General features: G+C 53.7%; 1 protein-coding gene across 1 annotated transcript in view; it reads left to right on the forward strand.

Annotated features, from left to right (window-relative positions):
- The window catches only part of SHF (Src homology 2 domain containing F), a 63051-nt gene extending 42529 nt beyond the window's left edge, over positions 1-20522 (forward strand). The window contains exons 5-7 of the mRNA XM_077828735.1: positions 5183-5336; positions 6721-6840; positions 20336-20522. Of these exons, the coding sequence (XP_077684861.1) occupies positions 5183-5336; positions 6721-6840; positions 20336-20522 (461 nt within the window). The remainder of the gene's footprint in view (positions 1-5182; positions 5337-6720; positions 6841-20335) is intronic.
- Positions 20523-25420: the final 4898 nt, after the last annotated feature.

The following is a 25420-nucleotide window of genomic DNA, read 5'->3' on the forward strand; positions in this document are numbered from 1 at the left end:
TATTAAAAATTATCAGCTGGCCAGAGATCCCCTCAGCCAGCTCTTTTGGAACTCTGGGGTTCAAGTGATCCAGACCTGCTAGTTTAATAATGTTTATCCCTAGTAGAATCGTAGCACTGGAAGGGACCTCAAGAGGTCTTCTAGTCCAGTCCCCGGCACTCAAGGCAGGACTATGTAGATATTATCTAACATCCTCCTAGATTACTAATGGACTAGAAAGTATTTGGTGATTCTGCTTCTTTCCAAAGAGAGAGAGCAGCAATATTTGTGGAAAGCTTCTGCCTTTTCTGCATCATTATAAAGAATGTTCCCATCTCCAGCTAACAATGGGCCCATACCATTGCTAGGATTTCATTGTTGCTAGTATAGTTTAAAAACTTATTGTCCTTACCCCTGCCAGCCATGAATTTTTCCCTAATGCCCTTAGCTTCAATTACTAATTTTCTGCCATTGATGATTTCTAATTGATATGGATTGCTGTCCATTTACCCCCACTTACTTTGGATACTAACAGACCAATGAGGGAGCACAAAGAAACAGTGAGATTGTATTGGTCAGCACAATGGGCAGTGAGCTCAGCACACCATGGCCTGGCTGTTGTTTAGTTTTCTGTAGGCATACGGCAAAGGAGAGTTTTCAGGAGGGATTTGAAGGTGGATAATGAGGGAGCTTTGGGGGATGTTTATGGGGAGCTACTCTGTGACAGCCAGACTAGTGGGAGGCTGTGTCACCCCTGCCCTGCAACCTGGGGTGCCTTGCTGAAGTGGCTTCCACCTGGGCCACTCAAACAGCCTTTCAGCATGCAAGCCACACCCTGAGTGCCTGTGTGTAACTGCAGCACAACACACCCCACCCCCAGTCCCAGATTTCCCCCCAGAAATATATGTCCTGTATTGCCCAGCCCTCTGCTAGACAGTATACATATTTCAAGTCTGTTATTCCTTTAAGGGAATAATATATCAGTTTATTATTTTAAATAGTGTTACCCACATACTTCAGTTTAAACACACTGGATTAGATAAAACAGTAACACAAGTTTGTTAACTACAAAGAGAGATTTTAAGTGAGAACAAGTCATGAGGCACAACAATCAGAAGTGGTACAAGAAAAATAAAGATAAAATGCTTCCTAGGCCCTAATTTAACAAACTATATTAAATTCAAGCAAAATTTCTCACCACATGCTTCCATCAAGGTTACCGACCAAACTCTTTAAGTCAGAAACCACCCGCCTCCAAGTCCAATGGCTGTTTCCTTTTGTCTTCTCAGGTGCAGAGAATGCAATGGGCAGGGAGTGGGAGGGGTCTCTTCGGATGTTTGCCCCATCTTTTCATAGATTCAGTCCCTCTCTTGAAAAAACATTTCCAGCTGGGCACTAGAAGACAGAGTCGGAAGGATGTTCCCTGCTGTTTCTTTTTCACCTGTTTTGAGCTTGCCTTGCTTTGCTTTCCCTTCCTGCTTGGTGACTCTGTTTAAATGCAAATTAAGGCAAACACACACTCCTCTGGCCAAGACAGGCCTGCGTGACCAGTTTGGTGCTGCGTGAGTTTTGAACATCACACTGGGGAATCTTAGAACATCACATACAATGTTGCCACACACATTTTATTGGAGTGATAGTTACCAGGAAATGAGTTTTCAAATGCTACCATGTGCAAAGATCATTGTATTGCTGTGAACACGGGGGTGCAATTCCATCACAAACTCCAAAGAAAGAGGGGCACCAAGCGGCTTGTGTGAAAATGTAACAAGTGGTGCGATGAAGCCTGGCATCATGGAAGCAGGAGCTGACATCTTGCTAGAGAATGAGAGCTTTAGGTGGTGCAGGGCCTTGAAAGTGAAGACCAGTAGCTTATTTTTCATGCGATAGAGAAGGGGCAGCCCGTGGAGGGATGCAAAGATGGGTCAAACGACAGGCTGGGAAATGATCTTTGCGGGGGCATTTGGAATGGCTATGGGAAGGGCAAAGTTGCATGTGGGGAGGGGGTGAGCGAGGCCGCGGGGAGTGGGGGCTGAGCTGTGGCATTGAGTGTGGCTGGAGGGAGCTGTGGGGGGTGAGCACGGCTCGAGGGGCCTGTGTGGGGTGAGTGAGGCTGGAGGGGGCTGTGGCGAGGATGAGCCATGGGGGGTGAGCACAGTTGGTCGGAGCTATGGGGGGTGTGTACGCAGCTGGAGGGGGCTGTGGGGGGGTAAGCATGGCTCATGGAGGCAGTGAGCTGTGGCGTTGAGCGTGGCTGGAGGGGACTGTGGGGGGTGAGCACGGCTCGAGGGGGCTGTGTGGGCGAGTATGGCTGGAGGGGGCTGTGGGGAGGATGAGCCATGGGGGCTGAGCACGGCTGGAGGGGGCTGTGGAATTGAACTGTTCTGGGGAAGCTGTCAAGGCCAATACCCCACTCTGGCACTTCGAGTGCAGGAAGTGGGGACCTGCAAGAATTCTAAAAATTAATACTGGCCACTCCAGGCTTGTATTAAACTCCCAAGGTTACAGCTTCTCTCTGACCTTGGATGGGTAGATGCTGCCACCACCCAAGTGCAAAGAAACCCTTTTAGAACCCAGGAAGGCGCACTTGGGAATTCCTTCCTGTGGGGTACCCTCAAGCCCTTTCACCCCCCTCCGGGGAAGAGCTGAGAAAGAAAACAAAGGAAGTCAGCTGTTACCATCAGCTAATTAAACAACATATGCATAAACCTATTACGTAAATTTTATTTAAAACAAAAAGGAAAGAAAATACATTTGGAACTTAGACTTTTTGCTCGATTTTAAAAAAACAATTACAAGGATTAAGCATCACGATAGCTCTCTTGAGGTCCAGCTTAAAGGTTACAAGCAAAACAGAAGCACCTGGGGTTAGCACAGAGGAGTCCACAAGCCATAAAGAAATAAGAGATATACCTATTTGCGTCTTCCTAGACATTTCCTGATCTACTTACATACCTGGGGTTTCAAATGAGTAGTTTCTAGGTATGATCTGGTGATTTCATACCTGGCCCACAGCTTTTTACAGCATCGCTCCAGCCCTGTCTCTGCTCTGTCCCCTCTCTCTGGAGAAAAACAGACAAAGGGGAAGTTTTTTCCCAATTCTAAAAGGTTCTGGCCTTCCCATTGGCTCTTTTGGTCAGGTGCCCACTCCCTTTCTTTTACCTATGGACTTTTTTAACCCTTTACAGGTAAAGCAAGTAGAGAACAGCCACTAACAGGGATTTTATGGCTGGCTGGGTGTCCATAAAATGGAGCTACCCTCCCCCCCCCCCATTTAGGGGGGTGACGGGGGGCTCAGTGTGTCCCAGGCAGGGAGCTAGTGAACATTTCAGGCTGCAGGGTGGTGGGGGGGGGCTGATGGCTCTGGCAGCTGCAGATCCCTGCAGTGTTGTGCCAGCACCATGCCCTGCTCTGTGCTGTGGGGGCTGCGCCAGCCCTGGCCACAGGTCTGTTCTGCACACTGGCTTCGTCAGAGCCCGGCATGGGACACTCAGGAGTGTGAGGGCAAATTAGCTTCTGGTGCGGTGACCACGCCTCAACCCTGTGTGGATGCTACAGCAAATTATGGCTGCCGACTGCTGGCAGAGAGCACCCCCCAGGGTTACTGTGCCCTGACTGCACATCACCAGGCAATGCCGCTCAACTTGCCTGAGTGTCCCATATAGACAAGCCCCATGGCAGACCTCTCTGTGGGGCCTGGTGGGCATTGCCATGGGGCTGCGTGGAGCTCAGCTGGGCGGGTGTCGCCGGGGCGCTGCGTGGAGCTCAGCTGGCCGTGGGGCTAGGCGGGTGTTGCTGTGGGGCTGTGTGGAGCTCAGCTGGCCGTGGGGCTAGGCGGGTGTTGCTGTGGGGCTGCGTGGAGCTCCGCTGGCGTGGGGCTGCGTGGAGCTCAGCTGGCCGTGGGGCGGGTGGGCGTCCCGGTGAGGCTGCATGGAGCTCAGCCAGGATGCGCTGTTCTGGGTGTGACCGTGTTAAGAGGCCGGGAGGGCAGAGCGCTGCTCATGCGTAGCCCCTGGGGTTGTGGGCAGCACTGGGCAGGGAGATTCCGACGTTGGGACGCTGGCCCAGATCCTGGTTCTTGCTGTCTGTGCCCAGGGCCAGGGAGCCTGTGCTCTGAGGGGGGTGAGTTGCAGACTGCCCAGGTTTCCCTGTTGCCACTTGGGTGGGCCTTGCAATGGGCAGGAAACCTCCCTGAAGAGCACTGGCGAGTTTTAATGATTGTATTGGGACTATTTCCTGTGTACTGCAGCCAGGCGCCTCAGTGAGGCCTCGTGGGACCCTGGGAAATATTGCCTCTGTGCCCCAATCCATCTGCCACACTCCCTCCCATGCCCCCTCTCCTGAGCCAGCCACACTCTTTCCACCTTCTGAGCCCTGGTTTGAGCTCACCACCCAGCCCAGGCAGCGCTAGCACTGATCTCCCTGCTCAACAGCCTGCGTTCCCCTGCACCCCACGCTGCGCCTGCCCTCTGCCTGCTGGAGCCGGGCTGTGTGGAGCCGATGCCCCTCAGACAGCAGCCTCTCAGCAGCGATATTCCTTGGCGCGCCGCACTGTGCCATGCTGCCCACGTGCTGACACGGCGCCGCTCAGGCTGCGGGAGCTCACTCCCTTGCTCCAGTGCAAACTGCGATGTGGGCGCAGTGTGAAACCAGAGCAAGGGCACGCCTGGCCTGGCACGGGGGACAGCTGCACGGCACCCCCTCAGTGGTGCACTGTGCAGGGTCTGTGTCTCCCCTGTGCCTGCAGGGAGGCTGATAATGGCAGCATGTCCTTCCACCCCAGACAGGGAGAGCAGATGTCCCGATTTTATAGGGACAGTCCCGATATTTGGGGCTTTGTCTTATATAGGTGCCTATTACCCCCCCCACCACCGTCCCGATTTTTCACATTTGCTGTCTGGTCACCCTACCTCCACAGCACATCTCCATGGGAACTGGCATGCATGCGCCCCAAGGCCTGTGTGGGGTTCGTGCCCCCAGGCCCAGTGCAGCACTTGGTGTGTAGGGGACGCCCAGCAACGCTGTCCCCACTGGGGCCTGTGAGCCAGAACTGGCAGGCTGGCTCAGTGCCCCAGCTGTGGGGAAGCAGGGCAGGGTGGCGGGACGCAATGGGGGGGAAGCCGGGCAGGGCAGCAGGACGCAGGAGGGGAGCAGTACCCAGTGCCTGCCAGCTGCCCCTTGACACTGCGTCTGTCTCTCCCAGGCCATTGTGAGGGGCCAGGGCACGGCCACTCGTCGCCCAGCAGGGAGGAGAAGGCCCGAACTGCGAACAGACACGTGAGTGGGAACCCCAAGACAGAGCCCAGCCCGGCCCTCGGGGAGAGGATCAACCCCACCCTGCCTCTGGAGAGCCAGTGGTGAGTCCTGTACCGGTCAGGGACGCCACCAGCCCCCCAACCAGCCCTGCTCATCCTGCGGGCCTGGCCTCTGGGTACTGGCCAGGCCATTAATCCATCACACTGCCCCTAGCGTCCCAGGCCATGGGACCATGACTGAGCACAAGGGAACCATAACAGTGCCCTTCCTCCATGCTCCATAACCTCCCCTGCCCCCTGTGTCCAGCCGCCCTGCCCTGCTTCCTTCCTGCCCCGCTCCCCCCGTCACCCTGCCATGCTCCCCACCACGTCCTGCCGCCCTGCCTTGCTTCCCCCGCAGCATCTCAGCACCCTGCCCTGTTTTCCCCCCCTGCAGCCCACAACCCTGCTTTGCTCCCCCGCTGCATCCTGCCACCCTGCCCTGCTCCCCTGCTGCATCCCACACTCTGCCCTGCTTCCCCCCCTGCGTCCCGCTGCCCTGCCCTGTTCCTCCCACCATCCTGCCATGCTTCCTCCCCACCGCCCTGCCCTGCTCCCCCCCGTGTCCCGCTGCACTGCCCCACTCCACCCCACCACTCTGCCCTGCTCCTGCCCTGCCATGCTCTCCCCCGCCGTCCTGCCCTGCTTCCTGCCCCATTCCCCCGGCCCTGCCCTGTTCCCCCCCGCTGCCCGACCGTGCTGGCACTCCTGCCGCCCTGCCCCACTCACCCCCTGCATCCTGCTGCCCTGCCCTGCTCCCCCGCCACGTCCAGCCACCCTGCCCTGCTTCTGTCCCGCTGCCCTGCCTTGCTCCCCCCACTCATCCCGCTGTCCTGCCCTGCTCCCCCCACCTTCCGCTGCCTTATCCCGCTTCCCACTGCCCTGCCCTGCTTCCCCTCTACGTCCCACTGCCCTGTCCTGCTTCCCCTCCAATGTCTTTCCATAGTCCCTTCACTTCCTTTCACGCCCAGCCCCACTCCATGTTCTTCTCTATTTCTGGGAACCCCAGCAGTCTCCTTCACCCCTCTTCACAGCCTGTCCCCTTCCATGCATCCTTCCCTTCTGCCTCCCTCAGCCTTTTGTGAGTCTAGAGAATCCCGCTGCCAGCCACCCATCCATCCTTCCTGGAGCTCTGCAGCACTCTCCCTAGCCTTTCCCAGTCCGCTGCCCCCCAGCTCTCCTCTCCTTTGCACAGCTCACTACACGGGGCCTGGGCATCAGCATGCTTGAGAAGCCACCAGGACACTCACTGACATGGCTGCTGCAAGTTCCACGCAGAGAACCACAGTGTTCTGCAGCAAATTGTTCCTGCTGCTTGCTGTGGCTTTGGCTCGCCTGCCATCACTGCTGGCTGATGCCTCCTGCTAGCTCCTCTCTGGATAGACATTGCCGCTTGGTGCTCCATGCCCGGGCAGTGCCCCTGAGCCAGCCTCTGTCTCCCTGACAGCTGGTACCATGGGGCAATCAGCCGGACGGACGCTGAGACCCTGCTGAGGCTGTGCAAGGAGGCCAGCTACCTGGTGCGCAACAGCGAGACCAGCAAGAACGACTTCTCTCTCTCCCTCAAGTGAGTGTGCTTGGCCAGGCCATCGGGCAGGGCCTTCCCCCACTGGAAGTGCTGGGGCAGGGCACGGGCGGGGGTGGGAGGCTGCAGGACCAGTGGCTGGCCAGGCTGCTGCTGTGTGTACCAGGCTGCATCCGTCCCCTGTGCGGGGAGGCAGCAGGCCGAGGGCTGCGGGAGGGGAGGGGAAGTGAGGCTGTTGTTTCCCTTTCCCGTGATGTTGTCCTTGCCCTTTGCTGGCAGCTGTCCCCAGGGTGGCGCTGTCTCCAAGTGGCTGGGTGTGTGGAGACATGTGAGAGCAGTGCTGTCAGCACGTGGCTCAGTGAGCTCCCAGGACAGTTGCTGCTTCATGCCTGCAGGATGGGCCTTTCTGCACAGATACCGCCAGCGGCACCTAGCGCCTCTGGCAAGCCAGCAGTCACACCTGCCTGTGCAATGATCACACACTCTCATCCCACCACCTAAACACTTGAGTAACACATAGGGGAAACTGAGGCACGCACACAGTATTCAGAGAAGACATTAAGAACATTCCCACTTTGTTACACACATGCACACCCCCCGGGACACTGCATCCTAGGTTGGGAACGCTGCTGCTCTGGGGAGTGAAGGAAGCCCCAGAACAGATGGAGGTATGGGTGTAAAGAGTAGGGAGGGATCAGAGAATGACACACTCAGTAAAGCAGGAGGCACGAATGAATGAGCGTGTATTGTTATTATTGACACGCAGTTCCACATGGAGACACGCACGGACACGCATGCACACACACGCATAGACACATGGATGTGCACACACAGACAGCTTTTTTAACCATCCCTGGCATCCCTCCCCTGCCTTCCTCGGGCCTTTCAGTTATAACGGCCTCCACCCCCCCCCCCGGCTTTAGCCGTCCTGAGGGGCAGTGAGCTCAGCCCTGTGCTGGGTGGAGAGGGGGCCATGCCAGGTGGCTTTTAGAAAAACATCCAGTCGTGATTGAAAAGTTGTCAGTGATGAGAATCCACCACACCCCTTGGTAAGTTGTTCCGATGATTAATTATTCTGACTGTTAAAAATGTACCCCTTATTTCCACTCTAATGATGTTGGGATCCGGGCAGCGCCTCCGATAAGACAGCCAGGGCCAAAACAGCTCTCTGGATCTGCCTACTTAGGGGGCTTGCTGAGTTCCCTTGTGACTGGACCAATCACACGCAACACGCACTCCATGAATGGGGTGGAGAAAGTGCATGAGGAAGTGTTATTTACCCCTTCACATGACACACAAACCAGGGGTCACCCAGTAAAATTAATAGGCAGCAGGGTTAAAACAAAAAAAGGAAGTACTTCTTCACCCAGCGCACAGTCACCCTGTGGAACTCCTTGCTAGAGGATGTTGTGAAAGCCAAAAGTATTACTGGTTTCAGAGTAGCAGCCGTGTTAGTTTGTATTCGCAAAAAGGAGGACTTGTGGCACCTTAGAGACTAATGCTCAAATGAATTTGTTAGTCTCTAAGGTGCCACAAGTCCTCCCTTTCTTTTTGCGAAAACTATTACTGGATTCAAAAAAGAACTCAGTAAGTTCACACAGGCTAGGTCCATCAAGGCTATTAGCCTAGATGGTCAGGGATGCAAAACCATGTGCTGGGTGACTGCCGAATGCTGGGAATGGGCAACAGGGGATGGATCACTTGATAATTCCCTGTTCTGTTCATTTCCTCTGGGGGACCTGGCATTGGGCACTGTCAGAAGACAGGGCACTGGGCTGGATGGACCATTGGTCTGACCCACTCTTATGACAGCTGGCTGTGGTATTTTAACAGCATGTCTCTGAAGTGCTCAGTTCCCTCCCTTGCGTACAGCCCAGGGCAGAGTGGCCAGCACATGGTCTGTTGCACCCCTTGGCCTCACGGGAGACTGAAGGGGGTGCTTCCAGAAGTAACTCACTGCTGTCAGTGTTTGGGCTTCCTATTTCCACCCCAGCATCGCTGCCTGTGGGCTGGCTTTGCTGCTTGGATCAGGGTCTCTGGTGCCACCAGCCATGATGGAGTCTGGGCAGGGTAATCTGAAGCACAGTACTGGCTCCCTTGGGGAGGGCTCCCTGCCCAGCCTCGCTCCCCATCTCTACAGCAGGTGCTTTCGCAACAGTGTTTTCTCCAGGAATTAAGATTAGGGGGGTGTTCAAATTTACAGCGGGGCGCAGGGGTCAGGGCCGATGAGGGGTGAGACCGTAAGGGTGAAGGTGGGCTGTATGGGACCATAGTAAAAACTGAAAAATGTTTCATGACCATTTTATTTGATTTTAAAATCATCATACGAATTAAAGTTGGCTACTCAAGCCTTCTATGAAGCACTACATCTACATCCTTCTTGGTTTCTTGTTATAATTTTGCACAACTCTGTTAACGAACTTCTTGAATGCAATGCATTCATCTTTGGTGGCTTCTCGTGTGTCCAGTACTTCCATTCCTTCAACTGATATGCTCATTAGTTCATTCACATGATCAGGCAGAAGGCGACTTCTTTCAAAACGCAAAATTCTATTCAATGATGAAAAAGAACACTCAACTGTAGCTGTTGTGACTGGGACTAGTAAGAGATGAATTCTTACTTCTTTCAGCCTAGGAAACATAAACACAAAGATCCATTCAAGCCACTAGTGACGATAAAAAAGAAGTTGAAGTCAAATCTTCATTCATTCATTTGTTGTAGGATATTCCACTCTGTGTTCAAATTCTCTATTCTGTCCTGATCCCATGGCAGCCCCATTGCTGGTAGTGCCTCACTCCACTCAACTGTTGCTGTTTTATAGGACAGGGATCTGTAAAAGCTACATAGAGGTTGAGTAGAATCTAGAAGTCGCTGTTGTAGGTTTTTAAGACTCAAGTGTGTACTTTTTCAGTTGTCTTAACAAACACTTCTTGTCCACTTCACCTAAGGATTCAGTATAAATGCCTTCTTTAGTCAACTTCTGGACTGAAATCTTTGCGTCTTCCAGTACTTTTTCAATGGATAGCTCTCTGATTGATCCAAATGTAGCTTCTATTTCTGGACAAAGATCTACTACTGTTGTAGCAGATGCCTGGATGACATTGTTTAATGACCCCAGTGGTTTCAACAGTAGACTTACAAGAGAGAGAATGGCAATAGTCTTCTCTGAACGTAGTAACAAAAGTAATCCACCAGCCTCACTACTTAGATCCATCCCATCTTGGTAGATACTTTCCAAAGCCAGTAATAATGGCTGGAGTAATTTTAAGACAACAGCCAAGGATCACTCATGAGACAGCTAGAGGGTTTTCCCAGGTTGGACTAATTTGAACTTCAGTCCCAGTGTATCTTCTATATTTTCCAAGATATTCAGTCTTTTTGGACTCCTGCTGAAAAAAGAATACAATGAAGACATTAAATGTATAGCTTTTTAATGTCTTTTGAAGAGTCTGCAGCTCATACTAGCGCTAGTTGGAGTAGATGGCCTCTGCAGTGTGTATAGGAGAGATTAGGGTTACACTTTTTGCTGAGCAAAGCTTGTGCTCCACCATGTCTTCCAGAGAAGTTTCCAGCTCCATCAAATGCACAAGCAGCCCTCTGTTTGGGGTCCAACTGACAAGCATTTAACTCTTCTAAGATGTGGGTTGTCACAGATGCAGCCAATCTGTCTTCTATAACTTGAACATATAGAAATGCATCCACTGGCCTACCACTGACATCAAGATAACGTACACAATGACCTAATACTTGATGACCATTTGCATTGGTGCATTCATCAGTCATGTATGCAAATTTTTTGAATGTGGTGGGAGTTTTTGACTTTTTCAACTGTCGAGCCTTTCACTGTTGCACCACATGCGTCTAGCCAGTCAGTTGAGTTTCTTGCAGAAAGGTAGTGAGCATTTGCTGGTCTTGTTCGGAACCAGTGTTCAACTTCAGGATGAACAAGTGACAATGCACTTAACATTGGCCTCCAGTTTGTAGTGTGTGGTATCTCTTGCTTAAATAGAAAGTACAATGCCACGGCCATGTTTGTTCGCATGAACTGTGTTGTGTCTTCAACATTCTCAACAGCCTCATTAATACTCACCGGTGTTGTCCTTGGTCAGTGGAGACTCAGAGGTGCTTTCGCATGAGTTCATCTCCCAGGTAGGGGGCAAGAAGGCACCTTGCTCGTTCCTCCAGCTGCTCACTGTTCGCTCTGGCCACTGTTGTTCGTTGTGCCACCGTTCACTCCATCGCTCTGTAGCCAGTGGCCCTGGGCCATCACCTTCTGCTGTCACCTGCCACTGTGACCTCTGCAAGTTGGTCTCTTGAGGTTCCTCCAGCTCTCAGTGATTTTAGCTGAGCTCTCAGTGGGGGAACCTCGCTGCTAGTGCAGACTGGGCCGTCTCTTCCACAGAAACACTGTCCCACAGCAGGTCTAAGCACTTAGACCTGATCATCAGTGATTTCAGCTGTAGTGATCACTTAACAAAACAAAGACTATCTATGGAGCCTAACCACTCTGTCTTTAAACAGTGGAGAGGGGCAGGTCTAATAGTACTTGTGACTCAGGCAGACCATCAAGCAAAACACCTATCCCCACCCTCTCTCTCTCTCTCTCTCTCGATGCCCTCCATCAGCACAGGCTAAGTACAGTTCTGCTGTCCTTTACTCGTACAATAAGAATAACAACATTTCATTACCCTCCCCCCACCCCACCCCCACATTCAAGTGATTTGTAACCCAACCCCAGCCAAAAACTATCACTTGGGCAACACAGCTCTGTTTGCTGGATACCTAGGTAGATTAGGTGTGAATGTAAATACAATCTGGTCCTGAAGCCTTTTCCCCCCCAACCCCCAGCTCATCACTAGCTGTCAGGGAGAGCTCATTTAGACTTTGCTTACAAATCATAATTTGAAATTATTAGGTTGGCCAACATCACCGAAATGAATGCACGGACATTGTCATAAACAGCTGTACAAAGAAGCTAGTCGATGTTCATACTTTTCAAATCTATTACACTTTTTCAGATACATGTATTTTATCATACACTGTATATGCTTTTAAAGTGTGTATTAATGTTTCAATTTCAATTCAGATTTCCAAACAATCACTAAATTGGCAACACTGCATGTAACTAGTTCACAAAACTGAGGGGGGGGGAATTCAGGAGAGGTAAACACCCCCATAGGGGGGTGTAGGGAAATCCCTGTTTCGCAACCTCGTGGCACCGTGCAAAGTAGCTCTGGCTCCACGACCTGCCTCCCCTGACCCATGGCTGCTGTGCCTCATGTCAGGGAAAGCAGTGGGACTGAGAGTTCTGCCGGGTGGACAGCAGAGAGAGCAGAGCAGCACTGGACCGGTCTACCAAAGAGCAAACAAACAGGAGACATTGGAATTGCTCATTTATGAGCATAACTTTGAGTTTAGTTGGTATTACTGAGACCGGGTGGGATGAGTCACACAATTGGAATGTTAAAAATCAACAGTTATAACCTATACAAGACGAATCAAGTGGGCAAAAGGGGAGGGGAAGGGACACTCTGTCAAAAATGGTATTATCTGTTTCCGAGTCACTGATGACTTGGAAGAAAATTATCTTAAATGCGTATGGATCAATGTCCTAACAGATAAAGCACAAGATGCAATGTTAGTTGGTGTCTGCTACAGACCACCAAATCACACTAGAGAACAAGAGGACCAGCTCCTTATGTACTTATCTACACAATGTGTAGGAATTTGCTGATCATGGGGGACTTCAGTTTGAGTGACAAATACTGGAGGTTTCATGGTCCCAGTACTAAAACATCCTTGGAATGTCTAAACATTATAGATGATAATTTCTTAACTCAGAAAGTATTAAAGCCAACAGGGGGGAATTCTGTATTAAACCTCATCTTGACAATTCAAGACAAACTGATCACAGAACTGAGACTTAATGGTAGCTTAGGTGTAAATGACCGTGACTTGATCACGTTTATAATGATAAGCCAAATAAAGTCCAGACAAGTGATATATATATTTGGTGCTTTAATAGGGTCAGTTTCACAGAGCTGAAAACAATTATGAGCCGAATCAGCTGGGAGGAAAAATTTAGTCAGAAAAATATGACTGATAATTGGGAATCATTTAAAAACACCTGACTAGATGCTCCAAAAGCCACAATCTCACAACTGAGGACAGAAGGCTGAACTGGCTAAAAAAATAACCCGGTTTAGAGGGAAAGTGAAGGCAGCTGTAAAAAATTAAAAATATTTTACAGCTGCCTATATAAAAAAAAACAAATGGAAGAAAGGAGTAGTTGATAGTAATAAATATAAATCAGAAGTTAGGAATTATAGAAAATTGATAAGGGAAGCCAAGAGACGCAAGGAAAAATCTATGGCCAGAAGAGTTAAGGACAATAAGAAAGAGGTTGTTTTAAAACAATATTCGGAACAAAAAGAATCCTGACAATTTTCAGAGTAACAGCCGTGTTAGTCTGTATTCGCAAAAAGAAAAGGAGTACTTGTGGAACCTTAGAGACTAACCAATTTATTTGAGCATGAGCTTTCGTGAGGTACAGCTCACTTCATCAGATGCATACTGTGGAAACTGCAGAAGACATTATATACACAGAGACCATGAAACAATACCTCCTCCCACCCCACTCTCCTGCTTGTAATAGCCTGACAATGATATTAGTCCATTACTAGGTGGAAATGGTAGAATTATCAATAATAATGCAGAAAAGGCTGAGGTGTTCAATAAATATTTCTGTTCTGTATCTGGGGAAAAAACATGATATAATCTCATAATGTGGTGGTGAGAACGCTCTTTCCATTCCACTAGTATCTCTGGAGAATGTTAAACAGCAGCTACTAAAGTAAGACATTTTTAAATCAGCAGGTCCAGATACTGTGTATCCAAGAGTTTGAAAAGAGCTGATTCAGGAGGTTGCTGGACGTTTAATGTTGATTTGCAATAAATCTTGGAGCATAGGGCAGTAAGCTGATGTTGTGCCAATTATTAAAAAGGGTAAACAGGATGACCCAGGTAATTACAGGTCTGAGAGTCTGAATTGATCCTGGAGAAGATAATGATGTGACTGATACGGGACTCGATTAATAATGAACTAAAGAAGGGTAATGTAATTAATGCAAATCAATATGGGTTTATGGAAAATAGATCCTGTCAAATTAACTTGATGTCTCTTTTTGATGAGATTACAAGTTTGGTTGATAAAGATATTAAAGTTGACATAATATATTTAGATTTCTGTGGGACGTATGACTTGTGGCTGTATAACATTTTGATTTAAAATCTAGAATGATATAAAATTAACAGGACACATTAAATGGATTAAAAACTGGCTAACTGATAGATCTCAAAATGTAACTGTAAACGGGAAATTATCGAGCAGATGTGTTTCCAGTGGGGTCCTACAGGGATCAGTTCTTGGCCCTATGCTGTTTAACATAGTTATCAATGACCTGGAAGAACACACAAAATCCTCACTGATAAAGTTTGCAGATGGGACAAAAATTGGGGGAGTGGTAAATAATGAAGAGGACAGGTCACTGATACAGAGCGATCTACATTGCTTGTTAAACCAGGTATCAACAAATGATGTGTTTTAATACAGCTAAATGTAAAAGGATACATCTAGGAACAAAGAATGCAGGCCATCCTTACAGGGTGGAGGATTCTATTCTGGGAAGCAGTGACTCTGAAAAAGATCTGGGGGCGTGGTGGATAATCAGCAGGACATGAGCTCCCAGTGCGACGCTGTGGCCAAAAGATCCGATGCAATCCTGGGATGTGCAAAACTGGGAATCTTGAGTAAGAGTTGAGAAGCTATTTTACCTCTGTATTTGGCACTGGTGTGACCACTGATGGCATCCTGCGTGCATTCTGATGCCCACAATTCAAGAAGGATGTTGATAAATTGAAGAAGGGTTCAGAGAAGAAACATGAGAATAATTAAAGGATTAGAAAACCTGCCTTCTGTAGATACAAGGATCTTAATCTCTTTAGTTTAACAAAGAGAAGATTAAGGGGTGGCTTGATTACAGTCTATAACTACTTACATGGAAAACAAATATTTAATAATGGTAGTCCGATCTAGCAGAGAAAGATCTAACACCATCCAATGGCTGGAAGTTGGTTAGACAAATTCAGACTGGAAATAAGGCGTAAATTTTTAACAGTGAGAGTCATTAACCACTGGAACAACTTACTGAGGGTTGTGGTGGATTCTCCATCATGGGCAATTTTTCAATCAAGACTGGCTGTTCTCAAAGCTCTGCTCTAGGAATTATTTTGGGACTGGTCTCTGGCCTGTGTTGTACAGGTCAGACTAGATGATCACAATGGTTCCTTTTAGCCTTAGATCTATGACTGTACTCGTAGGGCAGGTGGGGCCAGTGCGGTGATGGGAGCATGACAGAGCTAGGGGGCCTCGTGTGTGAGGCGAGGGGCTCCGCATGCAGTGTCTATTGGGCCCCATGCACTGTGCCATTGGCAATACGCTGCAGGGCTAGTGCTGCCAGCTCCTGCAAGATTGCCTGCTTCTCATACTGCCTCAGTGCCCCAAGTCAGGGGAAACTCCCAGCTCCTGCTGAATGAGGGATACGGGCTGGGCCATCCCTAGACATTTTAGTGCCCTACGCAGCACCAGGGAGGGGGCTGGCCCCAGGCCTCCGCAGGGGAGAAGGGGGCTGCACCCTAGGTCTTTGGGGGGCAGGGGGGGAAACCACCCCCCAGCACGAGCCGGCAGAGCAGAGCGGGATGGTGCCGGGTCACTCCACTTCCTGCTGCCCGGTGATTGCAGGGCGGGCCCGACCCCACGCTCATGGGGCGGTGGGAAGTGGAGTAACCCGGCCGCAGCCCACTCTGCTCCCCTGGCTCCCAGCCTTGGGACTTGGGGGGCAGGGGGGAACCACCCCCTCCCCCCCGACTCACTGGCTGCGACTGGGAGCCAGCAGAGTGGAGCATGCTGGAGCTGGGTTGCACTCCACTTCAGTGACTGCAGGACGTGCCCAACCCCTGCTGCAGGCCCCCGGGATGTAGCTTAGGGGAAGGGGTGGAGCGGGGCAGGGCTGGGGCAGAGCAGGGATGGGAAGAGGCGGGGCGGGGGCAGAGCAGGGGCAGGGGCAGCTTTCCTGGCCTGCTCAGCCAGCTGGGTGATGGTGCTGGCTGCTGGAGCAGTACACAGCTGCATAGGGCACCAGGAAATTTGGGGTCATTTGGTGCCCTACGCAGCTGCGTAGTTTGTGGATGGGTAAGGAAGGCCCTAGATACAGGGTCCGAGTGTGAGTAAATGGCACCGAGCACAGGCAGCCCCGAAAGACCCGCCAATTGTGGCCTCCTGAGCCTGAAGCCAATCAAAGGGTGCGGGGGCTACCTCTGATATTTGCATGGGGCAGCGCAGCTCCCCAGGCACTCACCCCGCTGCTCCTCCAGACCCGGCGTGGTCCTGCAAGCGGGGAGTGAATTGGGGTGGGAGCGGAGCTGGTTAGCGTCAGGAAGGCTGCAGGCCTGCCCAGCCCCATCCAATGCTGGGGGATGGTGACATCATGCAGGCTGGGGAGCAGAATAAAGCCACCCTGCCAAGCTGCATCGTTCTGTTCTGGCTGTTGCGGGGCAGGCAGGGGAAGGAGCTCCCCAGAGGGGTTGAACTCCAGGTCACTCCCTCCCTGCTCGGCTGCTTGGAGCATCAGAGCTGGCCACAGTGTGCCCACATACCAGGAGGACTCTGGTGTCGTTCTGATCTGCTTGCTTTGGTGAGTCAGCGTGATTGGCAGCAGCAGGGCTGTGGCATGCCCTAGAGAAGGGCCCAGATCTGCTCCAAGAATGGATTTGGGGCAGGCCCTGTGGCCTGTATTGGGCAGGGCTCGGATAAGGTGGTCACAATGGTGCTTGCTGGCCTTGGAATTGCTGAGTCTGAGCCACCTGGGGCCCCCTCTAGTTCCTCCCAGCAGGCCTCGTTCGGGATCTCTTCCTGAATGCCCATGTCATCCGGTCAACACAGGCCCGTCGCTGCAGGGCTGGGTGCCTCTTCCTCTAGCTCGGTGCCCTGAGTATCAGAAGCAGTCTCCAGTGTGTGCCCTGGATGTGTTACCCTTCAACATCTGGCTGTGGCTCCCTGCCTGCCCAGTGAAATCCCTTTCCTCCTGCCTGGAGTGCCTATGGCTGTATAGAGACCCCGGTGCTCAGCGCTGTCCAGGATCAAGGCCATGGACTCTGGCCACCTGCTTTCCAGGTGCACCACTCCTCTCCTCTGGCCTGACTCTTGCCTGGAGCCCCGGGGCATTCGGTGCTTGGATTTCCTTCTCCCCTCTGGCTCTGGGGTCAGTGGCAGGCTAGCTGAGCGGGCCCCTACCTGGCCAGTGAGTCTCTGCAGAGCCTGGCTAGGGACAGCGGGGCTGGTGAGGGTCTTCTGGCAGTGGGAGAGATGGGAAGTTGCTCTTGTGACCAATTAAATGGTCTCTAGTCCTGACCCCGGGGCATTCCTCCATGTGCCCCCGTGCAAGGGATCGCCAGGAATGCTCCCCCTGCTCAGCAGCCAGTGCCTGAGCCCTGCTCTTTGCTCCCTTTGTCAGTCCCCACGGAGGTATCTGGTAGTCATTGCGTGGGATGGCTGCCTGCAGGGCTAATCCATTGCCTTCCATTCCCCTCTCTCCTCCATCAGGAATTAAGCAAGCAGTTTGTATGAGCCATTTGGAATAAACCTTGTGGTTAGCAGGAGCCCATATTCTCTCTCTCTCTCACACACACACTCTCTCTCTCTCCCCCCCCCCCACCCCGTGCCAGAGGTAGGCACTGGTGCTGCCTGCCCATGTCCTGGGGACCCTCTGTGCCACGTTTGCCAGCAGGGATCCAGGCATGGGCGGACGGTGGTTGGGGTAATGTCTTTGCTGAGCCAGGCATTCTGGGCTGGATGCAGGGCTCGCTGGGGACAGTCTCTGGTTGGTCACAATGGTCGCTTCTGGCCTTAACATCTAGGAATCGGTTCCAGCTGCCGTAGGTGTTAGTAGGAGTGTCTCCCACACACCCGGGCTGGAGTTGGGCTGCTGTGATGGGAACCATTTCACCTCTACAAGTGGGTTTTATTGTCTGCCTCTGGGAGCCTCCCAAGGAAGAGGAAGGTCCATTCTGGAGGGAGGATGGGCGGCCAAGAGCCTGCCCTTTGCCACCATGTGACCTGGCACAAGTCACTATTCTGCTCCGGGGTCAGTTTCCTGGTCAGGGTGGATCCTGGCTGCGAGGAGCTATTAGGGCAGGGATTGCTGCTGCCAGCTCCTGGAGGGAGCACCAGCGATTCTGCAGTTATGGCTGTGCTTTGGGCTCTGTCGTGGGTAAAATTCCCATACTCGCCTTTCAGGCTGATGTTGTTCAGGCTGATGTTGTCCAGGCTCGGCTCCGAGCAGCATTGGTTGGAAGCTGCAGCTGTTCTGACCTGCAGGAGAGTGGCAAAATACCCCTTTGCAAACCGAGCATCTCCTGCTGGCGGGCAGGGGCTGGGACTTAGCACCTTCCACCACACTGCTGGGCTGCTGCTGGGCATGCTCAGTGTGTTCACACGAGGCTCTTGCTGCTACACTCCCACTGCCCTGCCCTGCCGCAGCACCAGTGGTTTGCAGGAGAGTGGCTTGCCAGGTGCATGGGGTTGGGTTTCCCAGTGGTGCCCAGACACCTCCCATGGTGCTTTGCATGGTCTAAGAGCCTGGCTAGGGAGAGTGGCTCTGCTCTACCCTGCAGCATGGGTGAGTCCCCAGGTGGCAGGCTCTGCTTCCCCACCTCCCTCCTCACAACCCCTGCCCACAAAGGACTGCGGCAGTCCCCAGCTGGCACGCAGTCCCTCGGGGCCATGCCTAGCTGGCACAGCTCAGAGCAGCCCCCAGGCTGACTGGGGCTGGGCAGAGAGCAGCTAGCATCAGCTGGAGGCACTGCGAATGTGGACAGGCAATCAGTGCCTGGAGCACTGTAATGATCCACAAGCGGGCAGAGTAGAGGCTGGGCATTAGTGTTTCCTGCAGGACTGGTGCAGCCCCAGCTGGCCCAGCACATGGTACAGAGCTAGGCTTCACCTCAGGCCCTTCCTGTCTCCCCTCGCTGGGAGCTGCCTGCCTCAGCTCAGTCTCTGCAGCAGCACAGCCCCCACCCCAGAATGGCTCAGCTCCTGAGCTCGCAAATGGATTTGAAACCCATTCCACTAATGCAGCCATCAATCCATCGCGGGCACGGCCTCCGCTTGAGTCGCAGCTGCTGCACGGCAGCGGCAGGGGGGAGGGGACTGGCCGCAGCGCAGAGCTGGAGATGGCTCAGCCTAGCCGCCGAGGCTGCTCGTAAGCTATCAATATTTTGTGGTAATGTGCATTCCAGATGCTGCAGACAGGCTGTGGCGCTCCTCGGAGACACAAATTAATAGCAACAGGGCCATTAGCCCGTCACTTGGAATCAGCGGCTGTGGCATTATCTTCCCATGCGGCTCAGCCGGCACTGGGCCTCGCTGCTCCTGAGGGAGGCTGATGGGATTTTGCACAGGCCTAGGCAGGAAGCGGAGTCGGGACGGGACCTGCTTTCTGGGTCAGGCTGAGGCCCAAAGAGAAGAAGCCGCTGCCCTGGAACGGGCGAGGTGTTCCTGGCATGCGGGCCTGAGGCTGGCAGTGACAGACAGCGCGCTCCCCACTCCTACCGGGCGGGTCGTGGGCAGCAGGTGAACGAGCTCGCAGAGAGCTCCCTGAATGCTAAGAGAGCGTGTGCCCGTCAGCGAGCTGTCCCACAGCAAGTCAGGACCCAGTGGCTCTGCCGCTGGGCCATACAACTGCCCGTGGGTCTGCGGAGCCCTTCTCACAACAGGGAGTGGTGTCTGGCCAGTGCCCAGGGTCTGGTCCTCAGTGGGGCCTCTGGGAGCTACTGTAATCCAATCACCAACGGGGGGGGGGAAGAGCAGAGGGTTGTGGGAAGGTGCCAGGAGATCTTAGATTTCCTCCCCCTCCCCCCCCCCCCCCGCCCCGGGGATCCAGACAAGGGGATTTGCCGCTTTCCAAAGAGCTGCTAGCCCTGTGTTCCTGGCAAAGCCCTGCTCCCCAGCACCTGCTGGGGCTGCCTGGCCGCCAGGCTGTGCAGATTGTGCCTGAACCCAAAAGTCCTGTTTAGTGCCATTGGCGCACTAAGGCACCCTTCGCTCAGACAGCTGTTCAGCAGGCCTGGCACGAATGAGGAGTGGCCCTTACTTGAACCCAGGACCCTGCTGCAGGGGGCCAGCAGGCAGGAGCTCCCGATAACTGGGATGTTTGTTTTCTGCATTAGTTTAGTGCTGCGTGGGGGCTGCAGGTGTAGCAGCCGGTCAGGGCTGAAGCAGCCTGGTGTGTGGAGCTCGGCAGCCCCCTGATGCTGAGTGCCCCGGCACCCCCTTGCACTACGGTCCCATGCTGGAGGGCAGGGCCAGCTGGCTGGTGGCACTAGTGAGCTGTGTGGAGGGCATGCTGCGCCGGCGCTGGGCAGAGCAGGGGGGTGGCACTGCACCCCTCTAATCCTGGCTTTGTCTCTTTCTCCTGACAGGAGCAGCCAGGGTTTCATGCACATGAAACTCTCCCGCACCCAAGAGAACAAATACGTGCTGGGCCAGAACAGCCCCCTGTTTGACAGCGTGCCCAAGATCATCCACCACTACACCAGCCACAAGTTGCCCATCAAGGGGGCTGAGCACATGTCCCTGCTCTACCCAGTGGCTATCCGAACCCTATAGCCTGCTGCGCAGCAGGGAGGTGTCCATGGAGCACCCAGCCTGGGCCTGGCATGTGCGCAGCTCTCCCAGGGAGGCCCACCATCAGTCCTGGCTGGGGCAGAGCCAGGGAAGGGCTCCGGACAGCTGGCCAAAGTACAGACTCACTGGTACAGCTGGCTCTGGGCCCGGCGCTGGGAGTGGCCGGACCACTAGCTGCACTCTGGCTTCTTGCCAACACAGTAGGACGCTTCCCAAACCCTAGGGGATGCGCCCCTTCTCTGGGACCAGCTTGTGTACATACCCCCAAGGAAAGACCCAGGTCCGACTACCACTGTGTCCACCGCCTCCTCGCTGGTCTCCTGCCTGCAGGCCTGGCCCAGCTGGCTCCCATGGTTCCTGTTGCCAGGGCTGGGAAAAGAACAGGGGCCTGGTGGAGTCCCAGGGACCAAGGGGGGAATTGGGAGATAATTTATTGCTAAGGCAGGTAAGTGGCCCCTTTCCAGAAGTGCCGAGACCCCTGGCAGTGCTGGCCTGCCCATAGGCAGTGTGAAGAAGCTGAGGGGATGTGCCCATTGTGTATGCCTACACACACCCACACCCCGATATCACAGAAAATTCCTAACACATTTTTCCACAGCAGGAATAAGACCAGGGGCCGGGGGTGCTAGGCCTGCTCCTGACCTGCCCCCGGCCCCCATTGCATTAGAGCGGGCAGTGAAAACCGGATTGAGCCTGCTGGGCTGCTGCTGTGAGACTGTTTCACCATGGAAGAGGTTGTTGGAAGAGGACCGCGCCGTGGGACAGGCCAGGTGGCTAGCTGGCACAGCTCACTGCAGAGCTGGGTCCATGGGCCCAGGACAATCCGCTACCCTCCTTGGCCAAATGTACACACTGAGTGTGCCGTACCAGCACCCAATAAAGTCACGCAAAGCTGTCAGCCACCCTCCCTGTGAGACGCGGTGCTCGCATGCACCTATGCAGCTACAGCTCATGGGGTCTCAAATGATGGGGCTTCCCGGGGAGCTGGGCTGGGAGGGGACACCTGTGAGAAGGTTGCTACCCCTCCCCCTGACATTGCGTGGCCATCTGTTCCCCCAGTTTGGGGCTGGGGGGGATTTATTCCTGCAGCATCACCTGGCCAAGAGGGAGGCTGCCAGCCCTTCCCTTTGGAGGGTGGAAAGGCCTGGGTCACCGTCAGTGCACACTCGGCCCCGTAGTGTTGAGGGTCCTCCTCCCCAGGACCGATGGCCAAGCTCCTCCAGCTGTTCCCGTTGTGAGGATGGAGAAGAGCCAACAGGCTGTTGGCTAGGAGACCCAACTCTGGACAGGAGGCAGCCTGGACACCTTGCAGCCTGTCAGTGGGATTGAGCAGGAGCTAACTCCAACCTTGGGCCGAGCCAGACTCCAGCCAGGTCCATGCTGAGGAGCAACCCCCAAGCATGGGGCAGAACTGCAGGTATGTGCATCTGGTGCAGGATTTGCCCTGGGTGTGTGCCCAGCCTGGCCTGGGGAGACAGGGCCCAAGCTGCTGGCTGCTGTGGAAGCACCTGACCACATCAGCCTGACCTCTACAGACAGCCCCCAGTGAGTTCTCAGGGCTGGAGGTTGGGGGGCTGAGCCCAAGCTTTGCAACAACTGAGACCTCCTTGCATCTGCTGGCTCAAGGGTCCCACTCCCCATCCCTTGCAGCACTGCACCTCCAGACACCCCTCAAGATGGGCTTCCCACCCCATGTCCAGCCAGGGTCAAGATGGCACAAATGGGGGTGCACTGGGAGGCTAGGGACAGTTGGGGGTGAACTCCGAAGGGAACCCACTCAGTCTCTGGGTCTGGGAGATGCAAGGGGGTTTCGGGCCTGTCTCCTGGGCAGGGCATTCCTGGGCTGGCAGATCCCAGGGCTGGGCACATCAGGGGTCTCCTGGCTGTTGCACTGCTGCCAGTCTCCTCGCCACTGCAAGCTTGACTCTGCATGCAAAGTCACGGGCAGTGCAGGGGTCCAGGAGGGGCTGTCTGGTACTGACCCCTGCCCTGCCAGAGCCCTGTGCTGGGTCAGGGGGTTCTCTGCCCACCCCACCCCCATCCTGCAGCCACCCCCCACAGGGCAACGAGTTAGCCCTCACAGTGCTCTCCAGGCTCTTCCTCACCGCCCCGCTCAGCTAGTGCTCCCTGCATAGGAAGCTGATGAACGGCAATGAAACTGTCTGGCTGATGGACCATGCTCCGATAGATACACAGTCAAGATGGGCAGCTTGCTCATCACTGGTACAGCAAGCAGTAAAGCCGATGATTGTTTCTGAACACAAGCATTCATCTAACTGCTGTGCAAGAACCAGACAGAGACCGTGTGGCCAGGGGCACACCCACATCCATTACCATGAGCCCACAGGGACAGCTGGTCCATCATCACCAGGCCTGCCACAGGGCCTGCATCCTTCTTCACTTACTGTCCAGGAGCAACTAAAGTTTGTGGGACGGAGCATGCACGACTGCCTGCTGAAACAGCTGACTCCAAACATTGTAGCCCATGTTACCTGGAATAAAAGCCAGCTGACAGATCCCCAAACGTGGCCAATGGGGAATCGTCAGCCGGGATGTTTCTGGTGGTGCCTCCCAGGGATGTGTTCTCAGCCCAGTGCTATTCAATATCTTCATCGATGGTCTGGAAGGAAACACCAACTCATTGCTGGCAAAGGGCGCAGCTGATGCCGAGGTGATAAATTACAGCAACAGCTGGCCAGTTCTACTGAGTCCAGCAAGCGGGACGCAAATGTGTCTCAATAGGGCCAAATGCCAGGTCATCCATCTAGGAACACCAGCCATCCCTCCAGAATGGGGGCCTGTAGCCCAGTCACCGGGGACAATGGAAAAGAGCCATTGTTGCAAACAGCTGAACATGAGCTCCCACTGCCGGGAAAGCTGGCTGCACTAACAAGGGAATGCTGAACAACAGCAGGGAGCTGGTGTGGCCTCCAACCAAGGGGTTAGGGAGATCAGTATTGGGGCGGGCTGCTTGGAAAATAAGACCGCTGCTTCACAAAACACACTGAGGTTTTGTTCTGCATCAGAATGAAGCAGCCCTTTCAGAATGTGTCACAGCAAACAAAAAAAACAAAAACAAAAACCACAGCATGGCCACTAGCCCCGTGAACACCCCTGAATCAGGCAGAGGAGCGATTTAAACCTGCATCTTCCATATCCCATGTGAGAGCATGCACCCCCAGGCTATAGAGCCAAATCTTTCTTGTTGAAGCTGTTTCCTGTGTAAATCACTCTATAGTCATTGGACACAAGCAAAAGGCAGCAAGCAAATGATTCTGCAGCCCAGTACTTGCCTGGGACATGGGAGCCCCAGGTTGAAGGCCTTACTCCAAGTCAGGCAGAGCTGTTGGCTCATCTGGGGTGCATCTCTCTGGTTTTGCCCACAGATTCCACCCCGGCCCTGAGAAAGTTTGGTTGAAACAGAAAGTTGGTTTTGACGAATCACCATTTCCCAAGGAGAGAGCATTTTGATGCCAACCTCCATGCAGCTCCATGTGGCACTTCAAAGAGCACTGGGACAAATTGCTGAGGGAGCCGTGGGACTGAGAGGTGGTGGGAAACCAGATTGGATAGGAGGGACTAATGAAGCGCCAGTGGGTTAGCTCAGCAGAGGCATGTACCCACATAGGGAAGCTTTCTAGCAGCTGAGGGCTCTTTAATCTCATGGCCAGAGACAGAGTGAGGGCCAGCGGCTGGGAGGTGAAGCTGGATGGACTTGAACAGGAAACAAGGCCCAAATGTTGAACAGGGAGGAGAATTAAACACTGGAGAAGCTCCTCTAGGGACACTGGGAGTCTCCATCACGTGGGGGTGCTCAGTGAAGACTGGGCCTCTTTTTAGCACTTGGGGGGGTGTAGGAATCTCTGGGGAGAGTCTCTGGCTTGTGCTGGGCACAGCCTAGATGATCACACTGGGCTTTCTGGCCTTGGTATCTAGGAAAGAAAATGGCAGAGAATCCCAGGCAATGTTCATGAGCCCCCACCCGCGACCATGCGTTGTGGAGCTGTGCAGGCATTAGTGAATACTCATGGCAGCATAGCAACAGCTACGTGAGGAAGCAGACAACCTCATCTGTGCTCAGAAATCCGTTAGGGACACGGGGCGGGGCAGCTGCTGGTGTTCTGCCTGCGAACGGGCTGTAGTGTGTGAGCAGGGCAAGTGTCCATGGCAGGCGCACTGCATGGCGGAGTTCTGCTCCATGTCCCGTGCACAGAGTCCTGCTCTGGTGAGGGTGCCACGGGGGAAGACAAGCAGAAATACAAGCGGCAGTCACAGCCCCCGCTGACCCCCCCTGCTGGGTGCCCAGCACATGGGGTGGGGGGCAGGACACCGGGACAGAAATGTAAACTCCTAGGCCAGTCAGTCCCTGACCCCCCACCCTTAACCTAGGCCAGTTAGTCCCTGATTTCCCTCCCTCCCCACCCCCATGTGGGCCAGTTAGTCCCTGATTCTCTCCTCCCCCCCGCCAACCTAGGCTAGTCAGTCCCTGATTCTCCCCCCAGCCAGGGCCACCCAGTTACTGACACTCCCTCCACCAAGTCACTGACTTGCTGACCCACTCCCACTCCCGTCACACACGCTCACAGCTGGGCCAGGCAGCTGCAGAACCCCACAAGCAAATCTTGCTGATCTGCCTGGCGTTAGACACCCGTGGCTGGCCCAGGCTAAGAAGCTGTTTAATTGCTGTATAAATGTTCCCACTTGGGCTGCAGGCCGAGCTCTGGGACTCTCCCACCTCGCAGGATCCTAGTGCCCGGGCCTGAACTCGGCAATGAACCAGCCCCCTTAGCCTGAACCACCCAAGTCAGCTGGCACGGGCCAGCCATGAGTTTTGAACTGCAGTGTAGACATACCTTGGGTGTGCAGGGCCATGGGCCAGG

This window comes from Eretmochelys imbricata, chromosome 10 (genome assembly GCF_965152235.1).
Source record: "Eretmochelys imbricata isolate rEreImb1 chromosome 10, rEreImb1.hap1, whole genome shotgun sequence".
NCBI classification, from domain to species: domain Eukaryota; kingdom Metazoa; phylum Chordata; order Testudines; family Cheloniidae; genus Eretmochelys; species Eretmochelys imbricata.